Source organism: Poecilia reticulata, chromosome 10 (genome assembly GCF_904066995.2).
Source record: "Poecilia reticulata chromosome 10, P_reticulata-male-v2, whole genome shotgun sequence".
Lineage (NCBI taxonomy): Eukaryota > Metazoa > Chordata > Actinopteri > Cyprinodontiformes > Poeciliidae > Poecilia > Poecilia reticulata.
The window spans coordinates 28994556-29017360 of record NC_088839.1 but is presented as its reverse complement, the minus strand read 5'-3'; the positions used below and the strand labels follow the sequence as shown (position 1 = coordinate 29017360).

Genomic DNA, 22805 nt, shown 5'->3' with positions numbered 1-22805 from the left:
CCGATTGAGCCTGGAGGTATTAAAAGTACACTGCAGGCTGGGGTTTACAGTGCCTTGTAAAATAATTCACACCATTTTAACTTTTTTACATTTTCTTATATTGCTATCACAAATTTGTAAGTATTTTTTTGGAATTTCATGTGAAAGATCAACAAATAAGTAGCGTTTAATTGTAGAGTTGAGTGAAAAAGTTTTCCTCAGTTTTCTTCAGAGTTAACTGCAGTCCCCTTGTGCCTGTGGAGGTGAAGGATGGAAAGGTTTCTTAGAGATAATTAGTGCACAAACAGCATCATGAAGACCAAAGAACACAGAAATACCTATAAGGCAGGGTTAGGTCATAAAACATCATTCCAAGCTTTTAACATCTGCCAGAGTTCTGCTATTACATCATAATACCAAAATTATGGCACGACTGCAAACCTAACAAGATACTTAACTTCCTAACCTGGCAAGAAGAGTCTAAATAAGGAATCAGTCATGTGATGCTCTGTTTGGTGTTTACAAACATTTGAAAGAAAATTTAACTTAAGGTAAACTGTCCTAAAACCAAGGCAATCCTGAAAAAAAAACAACAACAAAAAAAACAACCTATTTAGACAATGTGGACAGTTTAGGTGAAAGTGTATCCATGACAATAGTCAAAACTTGATGTTCACAGACACTCTCCATCTAAGATTGAGCTTTTTTGCAAAGAAGACTTGACAAAATTCAGAGACATTACCCAAAAGACTGTAAAGTTCTACTAAGTATTATGTCAGAGGGGCTAAATACAAATGAACTCTTTCCAGATTTTTAAATGTAGACTGTGCAGTGATTTATGTTGGTCTCTCGCAAATAATACCCCAATGAAATACCAAAAGGCGTCTTCTGTAACGTGACGAATTGTGAAAAAGTTCAAGAAGTATGAATGCTTTTACAAGACACTGTGCGCTACAGTGGCTTCAAATGTCTCCTTGTCGACACTTCAGCCAATAAGTTCTTCTCCAAGGACAAATGGTAAAACTGGAAAACCGCTTATTTTCCTAACCATGGCCAAAGTATAATGAACATCTGCAAAAATTACACATCTTAATAAGATTTTCCAAACAGCTCTCCACAGATTATTTGACGTCACTTCTCTTTTCCTTTCTTGTCATTTTGTTCTCTTATAAAGACTTGCCACTTTCCACCCAGCCCTTCCCTCTCACTCAGAGAGACACCATTCATTAGAGCTGCGTATTTGTCCATACTGCTCTGCGCTCTCTAAACAAAGTGGATGAAGCAAACACCCAGGAGTGTCTAATGGCTTCCCCAGCTGTTGATGCACTAATTGCACCGCCCTCAGAGTACAGCGTATCTGTCTCCTTGAGCCGTGATGGATCTTCGAGTCCGATTGCAGATTGAGACGACGCACGCAGAGTTATGGTTAGCATATATCACCCCCTGTTTTTGAGAAATAGCTTCCTTTCTCAAACACAGCTGCAACGGCCTGGTTTTATCCATCTTGCTCAGAAAAGGATAAAAATAACAAAAGGAAAGAGTTTGTGGATAAATGTTAGTGTCCAGTCCCACCTGAAACCACCCAGACATGCCTTTGGGATACAATTGGAAATATTTTTTTGTATCTACCTGTTTGACCTTTCTTAACTTTAACTTACCAAGCAGTAGTTCTTGTTTTTGACATGCCTCGAGGCTTTAAAATTATTTTGTAAAACAGATGTGTAAGCAAGGTTTTTTTTTAAATAATTGAGCTTGTTTTTAAGGCTTAATGTTTTGGAATGTGCTGATGTGGCGTTATTTTCTGACCAGCATTATTCAAAGCATAGAAATTAACCACATTCTGGGGCTGGAGGGAACACTAAATTCTCATTTAAAGCCTGCAGGTTTGCTGAATGTTGATTCTGTGTCACACTGCTAATGGGGATTTACCTCCACATGCTTAAATTACTCTCCTGCTTGGCTCCCTGTGGAATGCGGTAATAGCTGCAGAATATAAAGTACAACACTTCAATAGGGTTTGTCATTGCTAAGAGATAAATCCACAGCACCTCATGGTGCCGTAAGACCCTTAAAATCCCAGGAGAATGCATCATATGCTCTAAACACTGTCCTACAATGGGCCACAGTTAAAGAGGGATGCAGAATCACCAGAACCGATGCTTATTTATCAATATTGGCATTGATCCTGATTTAAATTTTGCACAATGGTGAGGAATTAAACACCAGTTGAGTTTATTTTCAGAGCTGATTGTAGCAGATGGGATTCAGAAACTGGAAGAGGGTGGAGGTGAACTTGCAGGCAGTTCAAATTAATTTGTGCAACCCATGTGATTTAACTCAGTACTGGCAAAGGTTTAAAAAAAAGTTAAAAAATAAATAGATAAAATAAAAAAAGCCCAGACAAGACCCACGTACCTTAATATGAAATGTAAGTTTTTAAAAGCTGAAGAAATGTCAAAAAGAAATTAAGTCACATTTCTGAGAATCCTGCAAGCATTTATTGCAGTTTCGTGATTCCACAGCTTGACGACAAAGTATTGAAAAACCCAGCTTTGATTTAGTCGGCTTATGTTCTTATCTGGTTAAAGATGGTTTCTCCCTCCAAGTTAACCACACATTAATTTCAAAACACAATACACCATTTAATGTTCATGAAAAAGAGAAGGTTTTAGCAATGTTTTTTTTGGAAAACCCCTTAATTAAAAAAAAAAAAAAAAATTCCAGAATAAATTTTACAAATCAAACCTTTTACAACAAATGTGGGTTGGATTAGTCCAATCATGGTGGTATTTATGCTGCTTTCAATTTCAGGTGGTGCTAATGCCAAAATGTGAAAAAGCCCCCATTGTTTGCTTTCACAGAGTATATGTCATTAAAACCAAACTATGTTTTGAAGTTCAGTGTAGCTTTTCCCAGATCAGGTCTTATTTTATATGATTCATTATAGTTTAGCTTCTTCACAGGGATGGAAAAACTCTTTAGTTTAACATTCACATGAAATTATGTAGCAGATGCTAACTGTAGCATTGTTAGCGGCTAACAGCTAGCCAGTACTGGTACTATTCTCATAGCCACCAAACCCCTGTTTTATCCCTCACTCTGTTACTGTTTGTTTTCTCCCGCCCAAGTACCCAAAATGCCGACACATAAACACTTTTTCTGTGTTTATGTGGCACAATACGCTTTTCATGTGAGTGTCGTCACATAAATGGGTGACAACACTTGACAACCCACTGATTAACACAACAGAGCATCTTTGGAGCTACTACATCACAGTAGTTCTCTAAAAGTACAACATTGTTGCATTGATATTCAAAAAACAGACTCAAAGTAAAAAATCAGAAAATTTCAAAAATGATTTTAAATAAATCGTATTTGTCTCTTCCATCAGCTAGAAAGGCAGCGAACAGTAGTTTTATCTAAATACTCATGAATCTGAACTTATCTGTGTTAGCTTTTTGTTAAACAATATTAAATTAAGCTTTTAACGTTTTGAACTCTGCAGATTTTTAAGGTTATTCTTAAAGTATTCGTATTTATCATAAATATGTATCAGTATTCATGTAAACTGGCCAATATTTGGCCAGTTTATAAGGCTAAATATTGTTTTTTTTTTTGTTAGCTTGTTTTGCTTGGTTGAAAGCACCAAAGTAGCTCAAATATCCTTTCGGATGTTTCTGAAGAGCAGTCAGAGTTTTGTTTCAGTGTTTTATGTTTTTGTTCCACTTAAGTTCTCATTCCCTCACCGATCTCACTGATTCCTTAATCCTACATTATTTTTCATTACATTTGAGCTAAAATATCATGAAAGCATTCAGAGAATGTGTCATCCAGGGTATTGAGAACATTTTGTTTGTTGATAAGTACAGAAGTGAGTTGAAATATGTTTGCATAGAAACGTCATTGAGAAAATGCTTTAGTCTCCAGACACAAAAAAAAGGATAGAACAAGTTAGACACAGTGTTTTAGCAATGAAACCGATAGGCGTGAAAATGGCATCTGTTAATGCTATCAAATAGCCGTCCGTCTGCTCGCCTCTCACACCTAAAAACTCTCCTGTTAAAATTCCTTTCATGGATCAGACTGGTCACACATTTCTCACACTGATCCTTTCCTGATTCGGATCCTTGATTTGGCAGAAAATAAACAGACCAACAATGAGCTGAGCGAGATTATGGCAGAATCTTCTCACCGGGCGACAAAAACCTTTCAGTCTCTTTGGTGTTTGTTTCACGTGAGCATGTTTGGGCTTTCAAGTAATGAGCCCGATCTGTAAAGGTGCCCAGCAGGCCGGGGAGTGCTTTTGACAATTCCATTCTCCGTCTGGCTGACCCTAATCTGGATTAGTTGATTTTCTTTCCCTGGATTAACATCTTGTGGTTCAATTAAACATCACGCAGCCCAATGAGTTTGAATCGTGGCATTACTGAGTGCTGCAGGGAGGTAGAAGCGTAGCTGAGAAAGATCCAGCCTCAATGTTTCTTCCGTGGGAATCCAACTCTCCACTGTCCGGCCAAACCATCTGGCTCAGACAGATTTTTCTTTTCTTTTCTTCTCCTTCCTTTTATTTTCTTTCCTCTTCTTTTCTTTTCCTTTATTTTCTTTCCTGCACACAACTTTGCAGAGTTATTTTCTTTATATTTACTCAAAATTTTAGAAAATTAATCAGAATGTTTTAATGCAATCTCAATGATATCAGTTAAGGATGTTTCTGGAGCTCAATTCTAACTTTGAAAACTAAATGCAGAAAGGTGTGTTTTGAGTTACTTACAGGTTTTAGGCATGTTTTTCTGTAGAACTACATATCATGCATCCTTTTTTTAAATTCGTGATGAAAGTCTTGCTAGGTGCCATCAAACCCATGCAATGTGTTTCTAGGTAACACATTGCACCAATACAATATTATTTGTCCCAATATTAAAGAAATATCTAGATTGGCGACAATGTGCCTTGTCAATATGGGGATATCTGTTCTAGTATTTTTTCAAAAGTGGTCAATAAGTCAAGAAACTTCCATAGCATCTGTCTTTTAAACTTGAAAATCTACATAGAAAACTGTACTGAACTTCAATTGTCTTACATTTCTATGTTTGTTCTCATTTTCCCCTTTCTTATGTTTGCACTTGTTTTTATGTGTGAAAATAACATAATATTAGGACAAGAATCTACTATTTTGCCATCGCTTTTTACATTTGAACTAGTCTGCCAGTCAGGAAGAGGATGTCAGTTGTGCCAAAGCATACGCAAAAGGAAAAAAAATAAATACTTGAGCGACAAGAACGTTTGGCCTGCTGGGATGAGGGCTCGAGTAAGAAGTACCTCTTCAATTAATGACGTTTAGGTGCTCTTCAGGAAGGCACTTGACTGCTCAAGTACTGAGCAGTTTGCAGTGCTGCAAACTGCTCAGATGAAAGCCGTTGCCAGCAGGACCTGGCGGTGCTTTGAGAGGACGCCTCTCAGGTGTGAATGTGCATAACCATTAAAACCTGAAGTGCACGACTTGAATGTTGGGTCAACAAAACCTCTCCCTGGGCGGAAAGATGAGAATTCAGTGGTCCACTGATGTACAGAGCTTTGTGTCAGATGGAAATTATATCACCCTAATAGAAAATAAACCCCTTGCTGTGTCACAGTCTGGTGTGCTATTTTTTATTTTTTTGGCAGAATGGAGCCACGGAGTGCGGTCGCATTTATTTTGTTAGAAATAGTCTGTTATTTTTCTTAACTTTTGGGCCATTGTTTAAACAGGTTGGGATAAACAGTCGTGGCCAAGAGCTGGATCTGCTTGAAACCTGAGATACATGTCAGAGGAATCTCAAATGAAAGAGGAGCTCTGGTTTGTGGAGGAAAAATAGAAACAAGAATTAGGTCTAACAGATGGAGACGATGGAGTGATGTGCAAATGAGAGTGGACAGAGAGAACCTCTGCACAGTTACTGCCAGTATAGTTCTTTTTGAACTGAATACTTCTTAAGCAGAAGACATTGAGCATCACATAACTGTGTGTCTTATTCTTAGTTTCTGAATTGTAAAGTATGCATGAATAAAAATGATAATATTTTTACCGTCCTGTTTTTGCTAAAACCATTTAGAGAGGAGCTGATCTAACCTTTTACCCACCGCTGACGATAAAGACAGCAGAGTGTTGAGTTGATTTGCATGAGAATAAGTCCTTCTGGTTTTCATCTTTCTCTCGTTAGCAGTTCCAAACAAGAAAATATAAATTTTAAGCAAAAAAAACAACAACAAAAAAACACTAATGCTGGTAGCGAACTATGAAATTATGAATTCAGATTTAGTCATTTTCACAAACCTTCAGCACCAAGGAAAGTTGTAGGAACAATAAATTAACTCAATTCATTTTTTAGATATTTCTCAAACTTTCAACATAAATTATTTTGTGTAAATTCGAAGAGAAACATCAGGATGTTTGAATTCCACATAGGAAATAGTTTAAAGGAGGATTCAGGAGAAGCTAAGAGGAGAGAAAAGTGGAAAGTTAAGAGCCCTGATTGACTCTAGTACCTTCCTCGTCCTCTTAGTCTCTGAATTGTTGCCCTCATTCTTTTTTCCATCCTCTAAGCCTCAGTTTACTCTCTGTGACTTTAAGCCAAGTGGTTGATTTCATCCCTGCATGCCGGCCTGCAGCATTTGGTGGGGGCTGTCCGGATGGAGGTGGAGGTGGTGACTGTTTCTGTCGCTGACTAGATCATATGTGACACCGTAAGCCCATTTTACCCCACCGCGGTCCGCCTTAAATCCTCTTCTCTGCACTGACTGACAGCAGCCAGACGTCCTTCGGCTTAGACAGCAGCAGCTTCTTTGTTTCACCTCCTGCCCTCAATGACGTAAAAACCATCAAACCAACATCGACTTTCTGGCAATTTCTCTCTGCAGAAAATCACGAGGGTGGGTTAGATGCTTTGTGGTTAAATGGTTTCTTTGTTGCAATGATTTGTCATTGACATTCTGGCAGAACTGTCCCAATCAACGAAGAAAAGCCCATCTGATTGCCCAGGACGGTGTTCTGCTCGTGTATTTGTGTTATCCGAAGCTGCTTCGTCTAAACACATCACACAGAGGTTTTGGTTGCGAACACAATCGGCTTTTCCCAAGGCTCACTTGTTTACACTGTTGTTTAAATGGTGAATTAGTTTACCACGTCTTATGGCTGTTTGTGTCTTTGCTTGGGCGTGGACGGAGCTCGGACATCATGTGTCGTGTCCACGCTTTCTGCCACATGTGTTAATAATAGCTTAAATTATTTTGTTGTCATGGTAAAAACTTTCCTCTCTAGTGAGAAATAACCTCTTTTGGCCTTAAATGCTTTAAGATGAGCTTTATTTGAGTGCTGGTTTCTCTTATGTTTGAAGAAAAAGATAAAGTGACTCATTTATCTCAAAATATCTTTAATCCAACTTCCTCAAAACTTCCAGGGTCGACTTTCTATGGACTTATTACCCATCATGGAACAATTTCATACATTGCTGTGTTGCTACAACACATTTAGGATATTTAATCAGGATTCACTTTATTTCATAATCTTAAAGTGGAATGAAAGTAAGGCTAGTATTTTTTATTTTTTTTGCAATACCTCTTTTAATCTGATACCCATAAAGAAAATTCATTGCACAACCTCCATCAGACTGGATGTGAACAGCAATTTTGAAGTTTGGCTGCATTTCTCATTTGGATTTAGTTTTAGACTTTGACTAGGCCATTCTAAGATATGAATAAACATTGATTCAACCATTCTATTACAAGTTGAGGGATCTTGTTGTTCTGCAGGATTTTCCTGTATTTAGCTCAAGCTCTCTTCTCAACATCTATGAGCAGCTTGCTTGACTCTTCTGGTTAAATGTATCCCCGCAGCATAATGCTCCCACCACCGTGCTTCATACTACGGATTATGTGTTTGTGGCAAGACTAGTTTTCTTGCACACATGGTTGCATGTAAATCACAAAGTTCAAATTCTAGTTTCATCTGATCTTCTTCCAGAGTTTTTTTTTTGCTTTTTCTATTTAATGGCATAAATTTATTTCAGTTGTTTTAAATAGTGCATTTTCTCCACAAATTAAACTTCAATAAAGCTGCTCTATACGAAGTGCAAAATTTGAAAATAAATTTCAGTTCAGTCTTATGCACTGATTTGTGTTGGTTTGTCACATAAAATCCCAATTGAATTTGATAAAGATGGTCGTTTGAATCGTTTTGCAGAGTAATCTTTTAAAACCAGAAAGCAATTGAAACCTTTTCTTTTCATCTGTGTCTCCTGATTCACAATATACATGCCAGATCTGCAGGAAAGGTCAACTTACAAATGACAGCCTTGTACTAAACTGCGCTTTCGACCCCATTGTAGCAAAAATGCTCCCACAATGCAACTGCTCTGAGGAATAAATCATCACCTTCTGACCTCGCGCACTGACCCTGTAAACCCCGGAGAAAACCTAAAGGTGTTATGGATGATAGCAGAAACGGAGATAAAGGAGGAGGAGGGGAGTGAGGAGAAAGAAAGTCCTGGAGTAGGAGCCGTTTCCTTTCTCTCATGGAGCTTTTATGAGTTTGACAATTAATAGTCTCTGTAGGTCTCTTGAAAGCCGAATTGAGCCAAATTGTGTCTTAGCTTTTCAGTTTCGTTCAAGCGTGCCGACCGACAAAAGGAAGAAAAAAAAAGAGAAAAAAAGAATGGTTGCGATGGCGAATTACCCTTAAAGCTGCTTTTTTGAAACATTTCCTTTTTGTTTTGGGCACATAGGCTCTATAGGCAAGCCTTCCTCATGCAAAGTTACTATTCTGCAAAGTGAAAACACTTTAAAGCAGAGATCTTTCAGCAGCTCTTCTTATTGCGAGAACATTTGGTGAGAGAAAACAGATCATATTGAGGCTGACGTTTGTTTATTCGGGCTTGACATCTGAAGGCAGACATTATTTTCGGCCGTCGCAGTAGCCGCACATCGGCATGCTATACATCAGCGGCTTTCGCCTTACAGACAGCGAGGCATTCATGTTAAAGCCGACCAGTAAATCAAGAAGAGGGTGCCTCAAATTATGTTGAACTTTGAAAGGAGTGGGAAGGGAGGGCTCCTGCCTTTGTATGGAGAAAGTTTTAGCTGACATCTGTAAAAACATGAGGATGAAACTAGAAATAACCACGAACATAGGGAGATAATGAGATGTACAGGCAACATGAGAGAATAGTTGAAGCATTCCTGTTTTTAAGTCCACTAATGATGTCTTACGGGCCTAGAATTCAACTTTGGCCACCAAATTTCTTCCCATGCTATGTTTTTTTGTCTTGGGGTCTGAAGTGCATACAAATGGCTTGTTAATTAAGATGGATAGTACTTGTAAAAGGCTCATCTTCATGATAATAAGAGAAAGTTAAACATGTGAAGCTTGTAAGACCTCCTTGTAGAGTGGAAGTAGTTGTGGAAGTATGTGTGGGATGGAAAAAAAAGGAGAAGTGGGGGAAGGGTGGCCTCACCATCACACATGTCTGAATGAGCATGTCGTCGCCTACCATGTGATTGGTGCATAGGTTTTCATCTGTGTGGATCCATGTGTGAAAAGAGGCAGCGCTCTGTCCGGGCCCTCCAGTCGGTTTCCATGAAAGGCCTCAGTGGGGGGGGACTGTCCCTTATTGTCGACTTATCTGACAGAATCTCTCTTTCTTGTTTTACACCACCTCATGTTAAATTCATCAACATTTCTCCTTCATTTTTGCTTCTTTTGCTCCAGAGAACTCTCTAGATCTGGTTTTCATGCCATACTTTATCCAGCTAAAGCCTAAATGACCGCGGCAGATGTACGGCACACCGAGAGAGCACGATATTTTATGACCATCAGTGAAAGTGGAGGAAGGTATTTGTTGGCTATGAAATAACAGGTTTAAAGGACAATGAAGGACAGAAGAAATTGGACCCCGACCACATGGTGCATGATGCTCTATAAAGTACTTTGCTTATCTGAGCTTCTTGGGGATTATTAAAATAGCAAGACTAAACCACCCCTTAAATGGTCCAGCGAGAATTTAGGTCGGTTACCGTGAGACATAAAACCTCAGAACTGTGAAATTATGAAAAAAAAAAAAAACCTCAGTCAGTCTTGAAGCTGGTTTGCAAAGGAATAGATAATTTTTTCTGACATTAAAAATTGCCAAGGAATAATTAGGGTGTATAACCCAATCTGGAAGGTATTATAAAGGTATCCACAGCTGTTTGTGAGTGTAAAGTTTATCAGATAAGAACAGTATTTCTCATTACAAACATTTGATTATTACCATGAATAATTTGAACTAATAAATCAGTAAGCATTGTCCACATGTACAATAAACATGTTTTTTCTTTTTCTTTTCAGAAACCCAGGCAGATGGTTCATAATAGTGTTTCACGACGTTCAGTTCTTGGCCCATTATAGTTTTCTTCTTATATAAACGAGACAGGAATAAACCTTTCCAACGTAGCTTTTCTGCATTATGACACTGTAGTTTTCTTCCATGGCTAAAGCTGTTTGAAAAGTTTGACACGCTTTTGAGAGCAAACAAAAGCAGCTCTCACCTTTGGGACTCTTAAAGATACTTTTTAGCACTTCAACGACTAGATTTGGAGTCAGAAAATGTCAATGGGATTTTATTAGCTTACTTATTTGGCAGCAACTTTTTAAATGTTCAGAATTTTATATAGAAAGATAAAATAATTGTTGTTTATCTGCTTATCTAGGATAATCATTTCTTTTTTACTTTGGAGATATGCATACTGCTTATAAATATTCATGGTGTTTTAATGCTGAAGAGTGTAAATGATGGGCAGTGAGATTTATTATGAGCTCTGGTTTTCTCATCCATCACTGCATGCTCTGCCCTAAAGTAAACTGAAGATCTTTATGAGCTCTTAGCCTCAGTCAGCGGTATGCGTTCATATACAAAACCATGTTTGGTCAAAATTTCAGCTTACTTATCATTTCTCATATGGAAACAAAGAGGTTGGGATGTTTGTCCATGTCTACCAGGAACAAGCTGTATGAAGCTGGAGGTAAAAAGAAGCTTGAAATTTAAAGTGAAAAAATAAAAAATTGGTCATGAAATGGTTGATGGAGTGTGTGGATTGCTCTCTTTATACAATCTTACTTCAGCCTTGACCTTACAGGTTATTTTTCAAGTCCACATGCTGATGTTTTAAACTTTGCTTACAATCTTGTGGCCTTCATTGTACAAACCACAACCTGATGGTAAAAATAAACAGGGATTCTTGTGGGCCGATTTTAAATAGTTTTTACTTTTTTTTTCTCCGTGTGAACCATAGTTGTTCTCCTTAAGCTTTTCTACATTTTTCACACCTCATAATCCATCCATTATCATACACGCTTCTTCTCAGTGGGGTCATCGGGGGTTCTGGTGCCTATCTCCAGCACCCTGGACAGGTCATCACAGAGCACACCACTCATAATTTCAAACTTTAATGTATTTTTTTGAGATTTTATGTGCAACACCAAGACAAAATAGTTCAAAGCTTTTAAGTACAAATAAAGTGATACATGACTTAGATCAAGAATCTAAATACTGAATTTTTTGCCTGTGGTTTTCCACAAAGTAGCTCAATCTCAGACTGAATGTAGTGTGTTTGTGAACATCAGTGTTTAATTTTTGTCAGATTCTCAGTTGTGTTTAGATCTGGACTTTGACTGGACCATTTTAACCCATCAGTATGGTCGGTCTAAACCATTCTATAGCATCTGTCACTGTTTGTGGAGGGCGTTTGTACTTTTAAATGTCTAGCATGTTTTCTTCAAGCAATATTTAGCCTGTGATATTGGACCTCTAAGGCTGCTACACAGCAGCAGCACATATACAGACATAGAATTACACTCAGGAGTTTAATTTTTTTAAATTGTATTGGAGTGAAGTGGGCCGAATACATTTGCATGCTATGCTTTATAGATTTTTATTTGAAAAAAAAGTGTATAAAACTAATAATTTTCATTCCACTTAACCTTTGCACACTTTTCTATTGGGTCTCATAAAATGTCAGTATAATACTCAAAATTTTAAAATGTGACAAAGTTAATCACTTCTTCTTGGCGCTGTAAATTTCCATATTGGCATTGATATGTGTAAGTACTTGTGAGTTATCATTATGTGGGGGTCTTGGGTTGCAGTTAATGTTGACCCTGGGTCATAGGTCAGTCAGTCAACCAGTTTAACTACCACATGCTCCTATCTTACACATACACACGTTATCACACACACATGCACACATGTTGAAAATACACATTCTGTTATCCTAAACTTTTCTACTGCCCATAATCTTTAAATAAAAAACTCCAAAGTTAAGGTTTTCTAAATAAACACAGTTTGACTTGCAGTATACTTTAATGCATGGAGAACTACACCCCTCCCAATGGGTAGATTCAAACGCCCGTAACATTAACACAAAGTTCTGCACAGACGGATTGTTTAACCTGTGATTTCAAGTTACAGTGTTAACTTTCTGCAGGAGTTTAGATCAAATTCTAACAGACATCCTCCTGCTGATGTGCGTCTTGTCCCCTGAGCTTCTGCAAAGCTCATGCATTCATCATTTTTCCCAGCAACTCTGAAATTGAAACCATAATAGTTTCTAAATCACCTCAGAAGTCGTGGAAGCCGAAGCTGGTTTCAGGAAAAAATTGTGTGATATCTGCTGTGTCTCACTTAGATTGAAGATTCATCAGCGAGAATCCAGAGAAAGGAAAATCTGACTTCATCTGTGAGGATGGTGGCAGCAGATCAAAGCAACATTCATTCTGGAATAAAATTGATATCGATATCCAAATTTAAGCAAAATTTGCATAATACTCCGTTATTGTAAGTAAGGCAAGTAGTATGACATACTCTCTCATTGTAATACATTATATCTACTTTCACCTACAGGTGGACGTTTCATCTCATGATTGCTCCATTGGGCTTTAAGCTAACAGTGTAAAATTGTTCAGACTTATGCAAAAAAACAGAATATTCTTTCTCTCATTGTGTAGATTTTTTTTATTCTTACATTTTAGGTCATGAATTCTATTCTTATCAGAAGAATGAAGTAATTTTTATCCTCTTACATGCATAAGAACAATGTTATTACTTAATACTTTTTACTTTATCTTATGTTAAAAAAAAAAATAAATAAATTAGCATCACAGGTTCTCCACTGTACTTACCAGTGAGAATGTCATAAATAGGAAAATAGAAAGCCAGGAATTGCTAATTAGAAGTTCCTCTAAAATCTGATCAACATTAAAGTGCAAAGTGTAAAAAAAATATATAAATAATAATAATACATGTATTTTATAGAAATTGATCTGGTATCACAGCTGATTTAGCTAAAAACAACAATTTCTTTGCCTAGAGTTTCCCCTCAAAATACATTTTCCGATAGTTTTCAAAGGGAGATTATGCCACTGCAATGAAACATCGTTTTATTTAAAGTCCAACATTTTATCTCAGGCAAATTTTCTGCATTTTGGATATGGAGTCTTAAAATATACAGTATGCGTATTTTCAGCCATTAAAGTATATATCTAAAAAAACAACAGAAATCTTAACTTTTAATCTGCTTTGGGGGATTTGATAAGCAATTACTGAGAGCTTTGTTCCCCCAGTTTCTCTCTTTTCCATGGTCTGCATGGTTTGAATGCCGTAATTTCAGGTAATTGCGGAGAGTGCGGCGCGATAAGGCCACAGACTCACGCAGAATCAGTGGCACCAACACCGAGGGAGGCGGCAGACTGCGGTTACGGTCTCCTTCCATTTTTAAGAAGCCTTTTTATAAGGACAGACAACCGATAAAGCGAAAATACAATTCATTCCTTACATCTTCAAAGCATAGCTTTTCACAAATAGGCTAATTATTTTGTTTTTGAGCTTTCATCTCACACCAAGGAGAGAATGCTTGTTTTGATGTTCTTCTAACCTCTCGATGCGTGGATTCGCACCGTGCTGCATCTAATAGGCTATGGAAATTTGGATGATGGTTTTGAATTATGCTTCACCTTGAAGGGGAGCTAAATCTCGCCTTGCTCTGATCTTGGCGTGGCCTGATTAGATTTCCCATCCTGCTCTCACAGGTAAGACTGAAAGTCAGTTCATAAAGAAAAGAAGAACTTCTCACAGATACAGGACTCTAAATAGTGTCACCACATCATGATTTGTTTCCACTCTGCTGTGTGTGCATGAAGCAACGGTTTGGCCCCTGTGACCTCCTAGGTTGTTGATACCGTTAGGATTATGTATCCTGTAGGAATGCTTGTAGGGAACCTCGTTTGGCAGGAGCTCACACAGAGCTTGAGGGGGGCCTCCTGTAGACAAACAATCTTTTAGCAGTTGGTGAAGTGGCCCACTGAGATGAGACTGATCCCCTTTATTGAAAGCACTTGTCTCCTTGTTGGTTGCACGAATGAAGGTGCTCAGTGATAATATGCAGACTCTACTTTTGTTTTTTCTGTTTCTAACTTGGTCAGTTTTTTTGGCTACATTAGATTTTCAGGGGGATATGATCCTATCCTGGTTTCTCTCCTGCACTTTGTGATTCGGTTTGGCAGACGACCAGCTTTGTCTGCTTATTCCCCTGGCACTTTCCCATTGGATTCCTCTCTCCTGAGCTCGCATGCACTTTGCTCAGCCTGATGACTGCGGTTGGAAGATGGATTACCCTGCAGGCATTTGTTTGACAGATCGAGCCAGTTGCGACTGTACACGTGCTGAAGAAGCTGTGGAGAAGAGATTGGTTTGACCTTGTCGTAACTGTTTAGATGTGCTTCCTGGTGTTGTTAAAACACAGAATCAGGATTGCACTTTTACCAACGCCCTTGACCTGCAGAACCCTTGAGGTTTTAAGCTTCATAAATCTGGACCCAAGAGCCTGTGACGTTTAGTCTAAACATTTAAAACAACTTTAAAGAGACATGGTGGTGGAGGTGGAGATGAAGTGAAATAATGATCATCTTCATCCCCAGAGCTCCAGCTGGTGAGCTACCTCACTCCAAATGTGGACTTTCGTAAGCCCAGACACCACCTTATTACTTATTTTACATAGCATGAAATGTATCACATGTGCAGCAATCTTTCTTTATGTCTTTTAGAGCAAAACAACTAGAATTGTCTCTAGGGATTTTTATTCATAATCAGTTTCCAATGTGGAGATTCTTTCACCAAGTCCAGTGACCCCGGTGTAAGAATTAGAGATGTGTGTTTTCACAAGATGTAAGAGGGTTGTTGGAAGGTTCTGGAAGTTCATTTTTTGAAGAAGTTTTGTGAATTATTTGGGATGTTTTGAAATAATCTGCATGTCTACAGTTTCTTGAAGTGTTCAAATTTAGTAGTTGGAAGGTATTCAGTGATAGGATAAAGATAACCTCCCACTCTTCCTTTCAGTGTTTCTCTCCAAAGATTCCACCAAAGCATTTCATTATTGAGGTCTGTTTAAGGGCAGATGGGCTCAATGTTTACTGGATCATTGTTGGATGCAAAACAAGCTCAAGTCATGACTCCTCCACCACCATGACTCCTCCACCACCATTACTCCTCCATATGAGGTATTTTCATTGACATGCTTTGATTTTTTCCATACATATTTAGTGAGATACTGTCACCAAATACAGCATCTCTACTTTGGTCTCATTTATACTAAACATGCTGTTCCAAAAGTCTTTATTCAGATCTAATTTTGCTGACAAAAAGTTGTCATAGCATTTCCTTTTCTCCTGGCCCCTTCTTTGACTGAGCAACACGTGTTTATTCTCTAATCAAGCTATTATAAAATATCTTATTTACTGTGCAAATTGTGGGAAAATGCATCTCAGCAGCAAAGTGCTGCATTTTCAGCAGCACTTTGCTGCATCTCAGCATGACTGGGAATTCTCAGTCATGCTGAATTCCCAGTCATGGGAATTCTTAATTCCCATGACTGTAAGCTTTCTTTTTGAATCTGGGAAGGTTCAGTGGTGGCTCTTCTGCTTTATCACATCTAGTGCTGCTCTTGTTTGACACTAGCGTTCTGTAACCTCAGATAACAATCATGTCACTGTAAACCAGCCATGTCCAGTACCTTGAATACATTTGGTTTTGGATGTTTTACAATCAAATTCTTTGTAGTACTTAAGTGATGATAAAAGTGATGATAAAATATATATATATTTACTTCTCCTTTAGGTAACTACCTGCCACAACAGTCAAGATGCCAGATACTTAAAGAAGTGTGATTTATATTACTAAAGTGCACATAAAGATTTCATTTTATCTTATTTTTGAATTTATTGATATTTTTTTATGCTCTCATGGAAAAAACAGGGCAGAAATATAAAAAATTACATTTTAGTTTATTGTAGCAACAATAAATCAAAATTCTTGTCATGACAAGAAATTTTGCACGGATAATAATAACCGATAGTTAAATACCCATTCCTACCCATTCATGGGTTATTCCCAGGTATTCCAGCTTCACCTCACAGGCCAAAAATATGCATGTGTACGTTATTACTACTCCATAAATTGCACTTATTATAGAGTATTTTTGTGCATGGTTTATATTGCTCTATCATCCTTCTTTGTGAACACATGCATATTTGTTAAAAACAATGAGGTAATGTGGATCTATTGACTCCTGGAGACAGAGTATAATAACCAGTGGAAATCAGAGTCGGACTTTGACTCCAACTAGTCAACTTCAGCTAATGAGTCTTAATCATTTTGAGATGGCGAGTTCCTGCAGGAGGCGCACGCTGCTCTGTTCTGCGTTTTTATGATCTGATGATCTCAACATTTACAGGCCAACTGTTGCATCGACTGCATTCAGAGCTCTCAATATTTTCCATCAGGCTTGGAGGATATTTTTACTGCTAATGATGATGTGGATTTTACTCAGAGGTTGTTAGTGGGCAGTAGTGCAGGCATGCACTGTGTTACTCATTTATAATGCAAACCATTACTCACCTAATTAATCAGGCTTTCCACTAGTTATTAAAAGCAACTGGGCTGGTAACTGCTAAAATATGTGCACTGCAGCCTGCATGAAATCCTGCTTAAGTAAAGGATATCTTGCTGCAGCCGTCTGTCTGTCTGTCAACCTGCTTTGGACTCGGTAGAAGTGAGTGTGATACATTTGTTAAGACGAAAAAATGCTAACTGGTGCTGCTTTATTTTTAAAGTCATGGAGAAAGTTATTTGCTTGCTTTCCTTGATGCAGGTGACACTTTGCTGTAACCATGAAGTCTGTTCTCACCTTCTCTGGAACAGTTGAGCTCATTTTGTTCTTCCTGAACTCTGTCTGTGCTTTGATTTCTTTTGTCTGATGAACTTCTGCAAGCACAGCTAAACTGATGAGAACCTAAAGGGTTAGATTCTCCTGATTATCATCCAAGCAAAAGTATAGATAATCCTTCAACTTTATCACCATTTGGTCATATTACAAACATAAACATCAAAACACTTCATTGAGACTTTAAAGCTGATTTGATGTGCAAAATTCACTTTTTCTGGCTTGAAGTAAATGTTTATTGGTGTCTGGAAAACAAACCATGTCAAAAACCTCACGATTGTTAGGTCACAATTGATGGGCACTGTGTGGTTACCTAGCAACCCAACCAGAGCTGGTCAGCTGAATTTAACATTGTATGTGCAGTGCATTCACTGCTGGAAAAGAGAAGTGTTTTAATGTTGACATATCCTCCAGAAACCACTTACTGCATCCTTGGTGATTGCGCAGGAAGCTCTGTTTCTGCTTTACAAAGATGTATGCTTGTATATTGTGCATTTTTGCAGCCATTTGCATGTATATAAAGTGTGATTGTAAACGCTAAGTTGGTCAGCAGCAGTTTACTTGCATTTAAAGTGACTAAATCCTAAAACAGCTCATTCCGAAAGAAGCTAAAAATAGGCAGAACTGAGCTGACATCTCATTAGAAATATTTTGTTACAAAAATGTAATGAACTTTTGTATTATCTACAGACCTATTCTAACTCAGGTTTAAAATAAAGCATAATAGGCCCTCTTTAAGTTGCTAGACCAACAAAGTATTGCACAACTGTGAAATAGAATGAAAACAATACGTGGACACAGATTTTCCACCAAGATTTGCAAATATAAATAAAAAAAAAACCATCTGCAAAGCCATGTGGTTCCAAAGGGTTGAGGAAATAAATGTCTTTCTGTAATTTGAGTGAAACGAACCTGTAAATTTAAATTTTATGAGCGAGAACACAGAGCAACATATAGAACTTGAGCTCAGACATCTAAATCATCTCCCCTGTCATTCCTACATATATCACACAAGCGTTGGGAATTTTTCACTAAGATGAATTCATCACAGCTGAGTTGAAGCTCCGGCCTCAACTTCTTGGACAAATATCCTCCATCGCTTACAGTCTCGCCGTGTGAATCATTCATACCTCCCCATAAATAATAAAACCCTGGCAGCCAGTTAGCAGCACCTGCAACTTGAAACAGTAGTTCGTGAAACACAATCTTATAGCTTGTAAACTAATGTGTTTCACCTGCCTGGGCCATGGCGTCTGGGTCCGAGGGAAGAAACTCTCTCTTCCCGCCTGCCCCCCCACTTCACTGTCTGACCTTCTACTTGGCCTTGAGGGCCATTGTTTGCTTTTTCAGCTCCTAATAGGGAACTGTTGTTTTAGAAACCTACACCTAGACTGTTGGTGCCTTACAGATGTCTGTTTTTGCAACTTTTAATATCAGATGAGGATAACCTGTGTAAATACAAACTGGAGTTGTAAAACAATGATTCATTTGTTGAAGGGAAAAATTTGTTCCCAGACCAACCTGGTCCTGTTAAAATGGTAATTGCCCCATAAACCTAATTACTGGTTGTGCCCAAAAGGGCTCGAGTTTAAGGTCACGGAGTGATGTTCTATCTGGGAATTTTCTGCTAGCGGGCAGAACTTCTGGTTCCTTCCAATTTCAAATTGTGTTCATTTTGGTCTGTAGTTTCAACTTGAACCTCTCTTAAAAAAGCAATTTTAGCCCAGTTTTCACCATAGATGCTCTCAGGTCCTTTGTGACCTCCTAGATGAGCCGTCAATGATCTCTTCAAGTAATTTTGGTGGGACAGGCTTTCTGGGAAAGGATCATCACCGTTCCATGTTTTCTCCTATTGTGGATGGTGGTTCTCACTGTCGTTTCACAATGGCTTTTGGATCCTTTCCAGACAAATATTTGCTATATTTTATTTCATCTTGTCAGAGAGGTTCTTCTTAATGGATTTATTGGTTCTCCATATCTGGCGGTTTTCTGGCCTGGGTGTGGTTCATGAAAATAAATCACATTTAATTTCTGATTTAACAAAATAAACCAGTTTGTCTGCTCATACGGCTGTCCGATTTTAAAATTTGTTAGGCCATTAAATACATTTAGTCCTGTCTGTCTCTGTGTTGCCCTGCAATGGACTGGCGACCTGTCCAGGGTGACCCCGCCTCTCGCCCAGAACGTTAGCTGGAGAGGCACCAGCACCTCCTGACTTCACTAAGGGACAAGGGTGTAAGAAAATGGATGGATTAAACACATTTAAGTGGTACAAAAAAGCAAAATTGTAAGAGGAAAATGTTGTTTTTACAACTCCGTATTGTACATTTTCCAGCTCGATTATTATTGTTCTTTCTTCTTAAAAATGCATATTTTTTTCCGGGGGTCTGTTATAGTAAACTGGGCAACAAAGGTTCAAGAATGCTAAAGAAATGACCGTAATCACTGTCAACATTAATGAAGAGCCGATCACTGGAACCTTTAAGCAAGGCTTGTCTGTGTTTATAGAAGCAATAAACACGTAAAATGCACCAAAATGTCTGTTATGATTCCAGAGCTTGCCATGTTTACTGGCTTTGAAATCTATATTTGTTTTAGAGGATGAAATGGTGGGGACAGGAGTCTAAGTTGTGGTATATGACTGGAAATTTAATATTGCTACTCTAGACTTGGAACTGAAACCATAAATGTCTGACTCTCACTGTCTCAAGAGTTTCCACTTTCACCCAGACTACTGGACACTAAGCCTTGTATAATTGCCTTCTTGCTACCGAGCTACAGCAGGTTGGAACTATAGAAAACGTCTTTGATGTAAAAACTTTTCCTCCATAATTTGCTTTATAGTAGATTTGGAGAAAAACATTCATAAAGTTGGAGTCTGGTGTCAGTAAACAAGAAAGTTCATAACTGAATACTTAATCCCAGAAGTTTGAAAAAGGTTTGTTTGTTTTAGGTTAAGCCATATTTGTGTAACACATCAGCTTGTCAACACCATCTTCATTATTCCAACCCTTAAATCTTGTTCAGATCAATTTATCCAAACCAAATCAAAGATTGCTTCACCACCAGCTCCACTGGTGGCAGACCTTCTCCAAATCTAAATCTTTAGGATCCTCATGTGGTCCCCATGTGGTTCTGAGTGCAATACGGAAAAGATACACCAGACTTTGATTAACATGAAATCTCGTAATTTATACAAATAGCTGACCTAATTGCAGGTTTCGCTCACACCACTGCTCCATCTGTATTGAATCTAACTTATCAGAGGGAATCTCTTTGTATGCAGGGCAAAGTTTATCCACATGGGGGGTCTGTGGTCTACTGTAATACGTGTTTATTTTGGTTTGAGGACTTGAAAGTGAAACTCCCTGAGCTGCAGTTAGCTTGCTCTGCTGCTACACTCGCTGCTTATCCCTGTAGAAATATGCCTGAAATTAATTTTTAAAGGGTTTGATTTACATAAGCTCCAATATTAATGGAGTATTTATATATTAGTAATAGGAGGTTATTATCCACTATTTTGTTTTTATTTGATAATTGAAATCAGTAAATATACTGCAATAGAAAGACCAAAACTTTTTGTCCTTATTTTAATGGGTTTTACTTCTTCTCCATGTTTTATGTTTTATTTCTTTGCAATAATTACATAATTATTCAATTATTATTTATTTTTTCAATCAGTGTTGCTTTATTACGAAACAAACTCTAATGATGTTGATTTTGCTGCAAAAGTTTAGGCTTTGCTAAGCAAAAAATATTTTGTAAATATAATTTTTCTTTTTATACGTGACAAAATCTGTGATACTTAAGTGCATCACATTTTCCTGAAAGCTTCATATTGAATTACTCCACTTTTTTTTCTCCATTAGATATTGAACCACAGTTTTATTGGTGCAGTTTAATAAACTCCTGCTTTCTTGGTTGGCTTGAATAGGGCAAAAATGAAAACATAGACTAGTTGGAACTTTAGATAAAACTTAATAAAAAAATACATTTTGAGCAAAGCCAAAACTAAATATAAAGTCTGACTCTTTAGTCCAGCTCATTTCACTGTACCACAGCTTTATCTGTGTGGTTTAATAAGCTCTTTTGCTGTCATGGTTGGGTAAAGAAAGAGAAAGACATGTGACAGCGTGCAGCCAAAGCTAAAGTTATCACATATGTTACTTTACCAACAGCAGAGAGACACAGTGCAATCCTTATTTAAGCCACATGTTCCGGTTTGAATGGGAACATTTATATTTCTTACAGTATAACAAATCAAAACAGAATTAATCAACTGTTTATTAAATGTGTTATAGCTTTGTTTTGTCTTTATCAAGGCAAAAGAGATAGAATTATAACCATAACTGTACAAAAATATAAGATTGAAGAATATCCTTAATAAACTCAATAAACCGTGTTTTTCTGTTGGTATTGAGTGTTTGTACAGTTAAACTGTATTTCATTTTGCATCAAGGTCAGATATCTGTTCATTCACTTTTCTTAAAAAGTAAATGTGTTCTCCTTTCAAGCCTCACAAACAAACAAACAAGTCTTTTAGGCAGTTTGTTTCTTCTGACCCTGAAGTGTATTTGATATTATACAAACTTCTTGGCTTTGTTTTTGTTTTGTAAATGATAGCAATGGGTACTGAATAATAGAAACTGAAACACTGTGTGCTGAGACTAATGCTGAAAAAATGTGGATTTTCTTTTTCGCATCCCTTTAGGCCTTGCTGACTTCTTTTTCACCTTCCCACAACACCTCATAATTTCATTTTTTCCCCCCCATTTTATTATTGCTGGAATTAAATAGCAGCACATTTGTTCTGCAAGTGTAGCTCCTTCATCTTATGAAATCCAAGAAGGCAGAAAAGGTTGCTGCTTCGCTGTGATCTCTGCAGCTGCAGCAGGTAGAATGCAGCCATTTGGCAAAGTTTTAATAAAAAACTCTGGCGTTTCCTCTTCTTCCTCCTCTGCAGGTGGAGATCACTCTGCAGGACATCAATGACAACCCACCTGTTTTTCCTAATGATATTCTGGATGTGACCATTGAGGAGAATGTTGGAGATGGCTTCAAGATAATGCAGTTAACAGCCACAGATGCAGATGAGGTAATGGCTCCCAAACTTTCTTTTCTGTCTGACTGCTTTTGTGCTTCGCTGTGCCCATTTTCCATTTAGCTGCTTCCAGAATGGATGTAAGCAATTTGAAATAAAAATTTGATCCAAATCGTTCTTCAAGCAACACTAAATTCAATTAGGTCACATTTTATTAGCAATAATTGGAAATTGTAAACCAGAAAAGTCATTCAAATAAAATGTTCATTTCCAGAAAGCTGTGGCTCAGTTGTGAATATTTAGCCATAAAGATCAACTTGAGTGATTGATTTCATTATTATCTATCCAAACCAGGCCTGCCCTGTGTGAAATCATGGCTTTAGAGCATCATTGTGATTAACCACATTTTGGTTGAGTTTTACTGGAATGAACCTGTAGAGCAAATGATTCACTAGAACGTGTCTGACAACATGCAGTAGGCTACAAAGATCTCACAAGTAAT

At 37.8% G+C, this 22805-nt stretch overlaps 1 protein-coding gene across 2 annotated transcripts in view; it reads left to right on the top strand.

Annotated features, from left to right (window-relative positions):
• The window catches only part of fat4 (FAT atypical cadherin 4), a 134572-nt gene that overhangs the window by 40297 nt on the left and 71470 nt on the right, over nucleotides 1–22805 (top strand). For both annotated transcript variants that reach the window (XM_008421151.3, XM_008421150.3), the window contains exon 2: nucleotides 22226–22357. In XM_008421151.3, the coding sequence (XP_008419373.2) occupies nucleotides 22226–22357 (132 nt within the window). The remainder of the gene's footprint in view (nucleotides 1–22225; nucleotides 22358–22805) is intronic.